This window comes from Elephantulus edwardii, unplaced genomic scaffold (assembly GCF_000299155.1).
Source record: "Elephantulus edwardii isolate Elephantulus edwardi_28Jun2011 unplaced genomic scaffold, EleEdw1.0 scaffold00032, whole genome shotgun sequence".
NCBI classification, from domain to species: Eukaryota; Metazoa; Chordata; class Mammalia; order Macroscelidea; family Macroscelididae; genus Elephantulus; species Elephantulus edwardii.
Window position 1 is genome coordinate 22,074,288 of NW_006399782.1, and position 9,812 is coordinate 22,084,099.

The following is a 9,812-nucleotide window of genomic DNA, read 5'->3' on the forward strand; positions in this document are numbered from 1 at the left end:
AGTATGTCATTTGGTATCGCATCAGTTCCTGGAAGCTTATTGTCAGTGTTTTCGGTGCAGCTTAAGCGTCTGTCTTTGTTACCATTGGTTCTTTATCATATGGTACGTCCTGAAATATTTCCATGTTTGGCATGTCTTTTTAATAGTAACCCTATGTATCTTCTCCATCTTATTTTGATGCTTCCTCAACACTCAAAAGTTTTGCCCGTAGCATCTCTCAATATTGCAGCTTGACAAAGACACTGTCAGCTAACATTGACAAGAATGGGAATCCCAGAATTCATTATTATACAAAACTTGTGCCTAGACAAAAAAGCTATCATCCAAGCAGAGTAAGGGAATACCGCATGCTCTGAAATAAAAGTGTGTCACAGCTGTATCCTTTATCCATACTTAGTCTGATGCTGAGCAAATCATTGGAGAAGCTGACCTTTTTTTTTTTTTTTTTTTTTCAATCCCCAAGGCGTTTTATTGTGCAAACTGGGATGAGGCAGAGGGGCTGTGCCTAGAAGAAGGTGTTGGGCCGCTTGGTGGTGAACCGTGGCTTGTGCTGGCGACGCAGGACCCGGTGGGGCAGTGGGAACTTGATCTTGGAGTCATGGAACTGCTTGACTGCAGGTCGGCGGCACTTGTTGGCTGCGATCTCCTCCACCTTCATGATCTGGATAGAGTGGGCCCTGGCACGATGCCGAGCGCCCATGTCGCGGTAGCACTGGGTGACAGCTCCTGCGGTGGTCAGGTCACGGTATTCCCGGTACATGTTGTGGGTCCCACTGCGGGAGTTGTAGCAGCTGCCAAAATTCTTCACACGTGAGGGGGTCTTCTCAAACATCTGTCCACAGTATACAATTTCCCCAGAAGACTTCTTCATCTTCTTCAGCTGTGACACAAAGTACCAGAAGCGGGACTTGGCAACAACATGGTTGGGGGCAAAGATGTGCATGCGGTAAAGTGGTGGAGTCCGACACTTGGGGGTGGGCAGGCAGCACCCCACCACTTTGTACTCACGAAGTGTTCCCGAAGCCTTCATTGTGACCTCTCTGCGCTTGCCACGACCCGAAAAAGCGAGAAGCTGAACTTTTAAGAACTTAATAGTATCAGGATAGGAGGAAGAGTCATAACTTGCATTGTGCAGATGCCACAATTTTACTTACAGTGAGGAAGACTTGAAACCTTCTTTGCAGAAAATCAAAGGCTATAGCCTTCAATACTGATTACATCTCTGCATCAAGAAGGTTAAAATCTTCATCGTCGGGCCAATAGGCGACATCATGATGGAGGAATGATTTGTATTGTCAAGTACTTCATCTTACTTGGATGTTGGTACCAGCAGTCAAGAAATCAAAAGATGTTTTGCATTGGGAAAGTCTGCTGTAAGGGCCCGCTTCAAAGTACTTAAGAGCAAAATATGTTTGAAGAAAATGCAGCCCGAGATCTCCTTGGAACCAGGTTAGCAAAACTTCTTATACTTGGACATGTTGTTACTATTTTTTAGAAAGGGACATCATACTTGAAAAGGTGGAAAATCAGCAAGAGACACTGGATGGTGTGGATTGACACAGTGATTGCAGCAGTGGGCCCAAATATGCCAGCAACTATAAGGGTGGTACAAAATAGGACAAAGTTCAGGTCTCTTGTTTATATAGTCACTCTGAGTTGTACTCGATGGCACCTAACAACAGTTACAGCTTCTGGATCAGACACTTTGCCTAAAAAGTGACTAGTGAAATACATTTTTCTGCCACAGTGCATTTAATACTATAGATGGTTAGTCTTCCATTTCTCTACTTGGTATTTACTTTTTGCTTATAATTTGGAAAACACAAAGATCTAGTTTTACAGGGTCATATCCCCATCTTGTGGTCTTTTAGAATATTGCCACTTAATTTTTTTTGTTTTTAACTTTTTAGTTCTGGCCATTATTGGAATAATCTTTGATGGCTAGTATCAATTGCTTACTATGTGATGCTGCTATTCTAAATGCTTAGCATCATCACCTATATGGTTTTGTTGTGCATTTGTTTTCCTAGCTGAGTAGAAAGCTTTACTACTTTTATAGTCTAAACCAAAAAATTATATGAGATTTGACAAAGTAAAATTAATGTTGTGGTACTGACACAAATTAATAGCTAATGACCTCTAAAGAAGCAAACCATTAACTTTCATTTTAAGAGGCTGTAAATTCAAATTGAGGATGCCACCTGTAGAATATCTACTCTACAGACTGGTGTTTTCCTTGGCGATCCCCTTATGTCTGGGTATTCTGTCAAGGAACTCCCTTTTTCAAGAGCCTGAGTTCAGCTGGATGCACTGTACTGCACTGGTGGCAATTTGTTAGTGCACTCCCTCCTTTTAGATAAAATGTCTTAAAAAACTCGCCTTATGAGTCAGATTAGGGCCATGATGATGGGCCAAGGAATATTGTGTTGTGTTCTACCCTTAATCCTTTTACTATTTGGTTTATCACATTGTGGGATATTATTACAAAGCTTCCACATCATATCGATATTACTTACATATGTTTTGGAGGGAACACAGTCTCCTTTTTTAGATAGTCGTCTTAGTCTTTTTAGATACTCTTTTATTTACAAAATATTGAGTGATACAGGAAGCTTCAGTAGCATATGGGATGAGTAGCCAGTAACTGCATCAAAAATAATTATTCCATACTGAACCATTTTAGGAACTAGCATATGATAAAAAAATAATAGTATTAAAGGAACAAACAGGCTGCACTGAAAGCATTGGCAAAAATTAAGGGTTCAGGAGAGATGAAGTATCAGTTGAGGTGTTTCAGTAATCAGATACAACTCAGGGTCTATTTGTTAATCTATGCAACGAATCAACACAGATTTATTTTTGTGCATTTCAAAAAGAGATCAACAGCTATAATTTGGAAGTTATCACACAGTATCCTTAATATACTGCAAAGAAGAAATACCTTGATGTTGATTAGTCATCAATGGCTAGGACATTGGACAAGGAAATGCCAGAAATTCAAGGTGGATACATGAGAGGCCATAAAATGAAGGATATCGTTGCTAATGTGAGCTGGATATTAGGCTGAAAGAAAATTTTGGAAAGAGATTTAACATTTTTTTTTCCTTAGGCATTTGACGTAACTTGGCGTTGCCATGATGCTAAACTCTGCTTAAGTGTATCAAACACCATAATGGTTAGCCATCCTGGACAGTATTTGGTGGAGCTCCCATATTGATTCAGGTTTGTAAGCAGTAGTGGTATCCACTTCCTATCCTAAACCACATACCCCTGGAAACTCTAAAACAATGATAGTTATAGAACAAGGTTCAAACCTTTTGTTCATAGGGCTGCTATGAATTGAATGCTACTTGACGGTAGTTAACAGTAACAACAAGGCATTTGACTGATTGTGCTCATGTGATACCTGTAGTTGGACCAGGAAGCAATAGTCAGAACAAAACAGGGAAACACTGCATAGATCAGGAAAGGTGTGTATCAGGGACACATCCTGTGTCCATACCTTTTCAATCTGTACTGGTCCTGATCATTCAGGTTCTGGGCTTTATGAAGGGGAATGTGACATCAGAACTGGAGGAAGATTCATCAACAACATGCATTATGCAAATGACACAATCTTGTTTGCTGAAACTAAGGAGGATGTGAGGTATTTGCTGCAGAGGGTTAGGGACTCTAGTCTTCAATATGGATTGAAGCTCAACATAAAAAAAAAAAAACCAGAATCTCACCAGTAGCCCAGTTGGCAGCTTCATGATAGAGGAGAGATTGAGATGGTTAAAAACTTGAACTTGCTTGGATCCACAGTCAGTACTCTTGGCACCAGCAGCCAGAAAATCAAAAGACTAATTGTATTGAGAAAATCTGCTCTTAGGGACCTGGGGCCCTGAAAAGCGAATTGATGTCAGTCTAGAGACAGGTGTACCAGATATAGGCTATGGTCTTCACACTCACTGACATGGACAGTGACTAAAGATGATAGGAGCAATGATGCCTTGGAGTTGTGGTGCTGGGGAAGAGCGTTGAACATACCATGGACTGCCAGGAGAAGAGACAGGTCTGTCCTGGAGAGTGAAACCAATATCCCTGGAGGCAAAGATTTTGACGCTCCATCTCACATACTTTGGGCTTGTGGTCCAGAGTCCTTAGAGAAGGTCTTGAAAAGGTGGACGGACAGCACAGGAGAGGAAGACCTAGAATGAGATGGATTGATGCAGTGACTGGAGAAATAGTAATAGATCTGTCAGAGACAGTGAGATTGGCACAGGCTACATCTGGGTTCAGAGCTAACAGGTAACTCAATAGCACATAAGATATTTGACTGCATGTTGTTGAGTGCCATTGAGTTAAGTACAACTTAAAGTGACCATGTGAACCACAAATTTGAGCCCTACCTTATCCTGTGCCATCCTCAGTATCTCTCACATAATTGAGGCAGCTCATTACTACAGTCATTGTGTTAATCCATCATCACATTGAGGTCCTTCCTTTTGCTGACCAGCCATCTTTCTGAGCATGATACCCCTTTCTGAGGGATACCTCCTAACAGCATGCTGAAAGTAGGTGAGATGCAGCTTTACCATCCTTGCCTCTGATGACTCTAGCTGTACTATCTCCAAAAGATACCTGTTTGGTTTTTTAGCAGTCCATATTCAGTATTCTCTCACCACCATAACTCAAGAGGCCTTGATTCCTTTCCTGTCTTACTTATTAGTTGCCCAGCTGTCAAAAGTATCGCAAGTGAGTTAAAAGACCTGAATCAGATGCACCTCAGTCTTCAAACTGGCATTATTGGTCTGTTACTTCAAAGGTCTCTGGCAACAGACATTCCAATGCAGTATGTTTTTGTTTTTTGGTGTGGGGTGTTTTTTTGTTTTGTTTTGTTTGTTGTTGTTGGGGTTTTGTTTTTTTTTTTTAAATTTCTTAACTCCTGATAAAAAAGGGTTGATGGTGGATCCAAGCAAGATGAAATCATTGACAATTTCTGTCTTTTTTCCATCTATTAATGCTGCCTATTGGCCAAGTGATGAGGATTTTTATCTTCTTAATGTTGAGATATAATCCATATTGAAGGCTGCATTTCAGGTCCTCCTTTCAGGAAGCAAGGTTGTTTCATCTGTATAATGCATGTTGTTGTTGAGTCATCTTCCTATTCTGATGTTTGTTGTATTATCCTTCATAAACTTCAGCTTGTCAAAAGATTTTCTTAGCATACAGATTGAATCAGTATGGAGAAAGGATACAGCCTTGATGCACTTTTCTTGATTTTAAACTATTCATTACTCCCTTGCTCTGTGGTCTAGGTATAAGTTTCATACAAGCACAGTCAAATGTTCTAAGATTCCCATCTTCTCAGTCTTAGCTATAATTTATTATGATCCACACATAAATTATGCATGATATTAAGAAGAATGGAAATTACAGAACATACTCACAGACTAAGAATCTGTTATTTGAATAGAATAAGAAGATACGCTTCGTAGTTCAAAAGCAATAAACACATGTGTCAAGGTTGTATCTATCTTCTTGCCTGTCTGTATACTAAGCAGAGGATCTGAGAAATTGGACTATGTGAAGAATGTGGCACCAAGATTAGAGGAAGATTTATCAATAGCCTGCATTGTACAGATAACACAGTGTTGCATGCTAAAGTGGAAAGAACTTGAAGCACCTGCTGTTAAAGATCAAAGACAGTATAGATTATACCTCAACGTAATGAAAAAACCTAACACAATTCAACCAGTAAACAACTTCATTAAAAATGGAAAAGAAATTGAAATTGTCAAGGATTTAATTTTATGTAGTCCAAAGCCAGCACTGTGGTAGCAGCAGTCAAATAATCAAAAGACATACTACATTAGCAAATCTGCTGAGACCTCTTGAAAGTACTAAAAAGCAAGGATTTCCATTTAAGTGCTGTCATGTCCCTGACCCAAATCAGTGTATTTGATTGCTTCATAGGCTGAAGAAGAATCGATGTCTTTAATATTTGTAAAAAGACAAAAGGTGCTTTGGAGATGGCAGTCTGACCTCTACCATCTCCCAAGAAGGAACTGACCCCATAACAGCATCCACAATACAAATCTTATTCCTGCAAAGTCAGACATGATCTGTTATGCCCACCTTCTACTAATTCCAACACCACTCTTATTATACTGGGTTCAAAATATGTTGCAAAGTCTACATAGACATTACAGAGCTATATTCATGGTTATAATGTTTATTTGGAAACTTAACAGGCTGTAATTCAGGTTGGCAGCAGGATATAGTCTCTTGGTCTGGACAACTTTTTAAGTGTGGTCACAGGCTTTTTTTTTTACTTTCAGCATTATGGCTTAAGTCAGTGTTCCTTGAGTCCTCTTAAAGGACCTCCCTTTAGTCTTCCAGGAAGCTTGAGGGAAGGCCGCTGGCTCTGTTAGGGCAATAGTCCTAAGTTGCTCTGTCTCATGTCTGTTTCTGAGTATCTGCTGAGGTTGCTGCTGTTCTTGTGTAGAACCCTGGCTGACAGGTACAGGAATTACTGGCCCCAAAGGGCACGTTCTGCTTTCTTTTTCTTGATAGTGTTGAGATTCTGAATTCTGGCGGCTTCATCTGCTCAAACTAGTGGCAGAGCTAACCATTCCAAGGATTCTGGGGCTTCGTCTGACATACTTTGGACATGTTGTAAGGAGAGACAGGTCCTTGGAGAGGGACATCATGCTTGGTAGGGTAGAGGGACAGTGCAGGAGGGGAAGACCTTCTATGAGGTGGATTGATTCAGTGACTGGGGTAATCGGGATGGGTGTGTCAGAGGCAATGTGATTGGCACAGGATAGAGCAGGGTTTAGGGCTGTTGTACATAGGGTCACTGTGAGTCTCAAACGACTCGACGGCACATAACAACAACAATTAATTTTAATGAACATTTACAGAGATTTGGGGTTTTCATTCATTCATTGTTGCACTATTTTACCTACCCTCCCCAGTTCGTTCCTCTTCTCCCCCCCTTGAAAGTCTTTTAATTGTCCTATTGCCACAGTGCTTGTCAAAACCAGTTCTTATTAATCTCTTTTGTCATTGTGTCCTTTGCCATTCCTTATCACTCCTCTCAGAGATTTCATCCTGATTCATAAGGAAAAGGGGATGGCATATTCTCTTAGCTACTTCCTGCTGAAAAGGGGCGCTGTGGGTTTCAGGGTGAAGATCTTCTCTCACTACTCTAAAGGGCCCCTTTGGCAATAGGAAACACATAGACTATTGTGGAGATTAATTTTGGAATTTAGATGCACTGTTACCAGTTGTGCTTAGCCATACATGTTCATGTCCTTGAAGATGTATCATGGGACTGTTGCAGCCTAGAAGACACAGACTTAACAAGTTAAAAGTACATTAGTCAAAAATTAAAAGCAATAATATTCCAAGTAGAGGTTCTAACAGTGGCACAAATCAAGTTACAGAGGGAAGGTAGTTCTTAAAATAAAAGGCTTATTGACTAGCGCTTTGTCTATTATAGTATAAAGGTTAGGAACCACAAGATGTAGAGGCTCAACTATGCCACTTACTGTTCTTAAGTCCTGGACCAAATTCTATCTACCACGGGGTTGTTTTACAGCTCGGAAGTCCGCATGCGAGGCAGAGCTGAAGTAAGGAACTGCTTATGAGGTTTTCCATCAATTCCAACAACTAAGAAATAGTGAGAAATGTTAGAACTTCAGAAGGCTTTTAGGACCAAATAATAGGCTCTTGTGTCCAGGAGAAAATGAATATACTTACCAGTAATGTTAATGCTCACCCACACCTCTTCTGGGAGGATCTAAATCGTTGAAGCATCCTCCTTTGTTTCCAGCTGGGAGCTGGGGCATGTCAGTCCTTTTCAGCCGCGAGAACCTGATGTGGGCCGCCCTTGGCCATGTGTCCTTCAGATTCACACTTAAAGCAAGTGAGTGGGAGCTTCCTCTCTACTCCCTTGCCTATCTGTGGCTCTCATCTGTGACACTGTCTACTGAAGTGGCCCAGCGTTCCACAGTGGAAGCAATTCTGACCTCCTTTATTACCTTTGGGTGGCATTGTATATGAGTAAGACTTCCTTTTCCTGACATAGGCCCTAAACTGGCAGCAATAGCTGCCCCAATAATTTCGGCCATTCTCTGGCCTTTTCTCTTTCCTCTAGATCCCAGTTGTTAAAAGAGGAAAAAAATTAAACAAATATATAACAGATAATTTTGAACAATCATTTACGTTTAAAGCTAGAAATATTAACAGTATGATCATTTCCAGTCCAGAGATACATGTTCCAGTGCAGTTACTATTTTCCATAAATGGTTTTGGTAAGAAGAATATTTTAAATGTGGATACAGTTCCACTGTTCCTCCTCCATGCCATGATACAGTGTTATTAGCGTGAGCAGTTATAAATCCATTGCCTTCCTTACTCTAACTTAAATTTTTTAAAAAAATTTATTAATCTCAGTAAAAATTTACGGAGACTTTGGATTTCCATTCATTCATTGTTGCACATTTATCCCCTCCCAACCCTCCCCCCCAGAATACTACCCTCTTGGAAAAGTAAAAGAAAAATTCTTTCATTGTTTTACAAACCCTCCCTCAGGTCCACTTTACCATGTAGCCTTCGCTCTAGACTTCTGTCATGACAAAAATACCTAATCACATATCCCTTTTAAACAGTTTTCTCCCTCATCTCTTTCAGTGCAGTATACATTATTGAACCCATCTTTCTCAGTCTCTCCCCAACCCCAAGGTCAGTCCTGTTTTACAACAGTGGCACCATGTAGTATTTGTCCTTTTGTGACTGAGATACTTCACTCAGCATAATGTCCTCCAGGGTCACCCATTTTTAATATTGCTATGAGTTCCTTGTTTTTCAGTGCAGCATAGTATTCCATTGTGTGAATATAGCACAACTTCTCTATCCATTCGTTTGTTGATGGGCACTTAGGTTGTTTCCAACTCCTTGCTATTGTAAACAAAGCTGCAATAAACATGGGTGTGCATATATCTGCTTGGATGTCAGTTAGGATCTCTTTGGGGTATATTCCTAGTAGTGGAATTGCTGGGTCAAATGGTATCTCTATTTGCAACTTTTTTGAGAAAGCACCACACCGCCTTCCACAGTGGTTGCAACAGTGAATAAGGGTTCCAATTTCTCCACAACCTCGCCAGCATTTGTTGCTTGCTGTTCTGTTAAAATTTGCTATTTTGACTGGGGCGAGATGAGATCTCATAGTTGTTTTAACTAACCATTCTTTTGTATATAGATAAACACACTTTTTTGTGATCCCGTTGAGAAATAATGGTACATTCACAGGATGGAATACTATGAGGTAGCAATGATTTTGTAAATTACTGCCTAACTTGGAAGGGACTTAAAGAGCATTATGCTAAATGAAAGTATATGAACTTTGTAAATAAACCAGAATAACATTTTTTTAAAATAAAAATTACATTAAAACCAGCAACAGAAAAAAGAGTTAATAGGGCTGGGAAAGCCATTTTGAACAATAAAGCCTTGCATTTGACACCACACTGTAGGTGAGTATGGCATGAGCTGCCAGAACAACTCTTCTTGCCTTCAGAGAAGTACAACCAGGATCTTTTTACAAGAAAGAATGGTCTGACTTCTTACATATTTGAGGCATGTTGTCAGAAGGAACTCATCCTTGAAAGGAGATGTCATGCTCGGAATCTATAAAAGTCAGAGTCAATTTGATAGCACCTAACAGCACAGGACGGGAAGACCCTCTATGAGATGGATTGATTCGGTGACTGGGGTAATCGGGATGGGTGTGTCAGAGGCAGTGCGGTTGGCGCAGGATAGAG

At 40.4% G+C, this 9,812-nt stretch overlaps 2 protein-coding genes across 2 annotated transcripts in view; one reads left to right on the plus strand and one right to left on the minus strand.

The window, feature by feature from the left end:
- Window positions 1-505: 505 nt before the first annotated feature.
- On the minus strand, window positions 506-1,030 carry LOC102846748 (60S ribosomal protein L18a-like). Its single transcript, XM_006884278.1, has one exon. The coding sequence runs from the start codon at window positions 1,028-1,030 to the stop codon at window positions 506-508; it is 525 nt and encodes a 174-aa protein (XP_006884340.1).
- Window positions 1,031-1,408: 378 nt separating this feature from the next.
- NAA50 (N(alpha)-acetyltransferase 50, NatE catalytic subunit) overlaps window positions 1,409-9,812 on the plus strand; it is an 18,839-nt gene continuing 10,435 nt past the window's right edge. The window contains 1 exon segment of the mRNA XM_006903737.1: window positions 1,409-1,449. Within this exon segment, the coding sequence (XP_006903799.1) occupies window positions 1,409-1,449 (41 nt within the window).

Coding starts and splice junctions, on each gene's coding strand:
- LOC102846748 (XM_006884278.1), bottom strand. CDS start 1,030: ATGAAGGCTTCGGGAACACTTCGTGAGTACAAAGTGGTGGGGTGCTGC.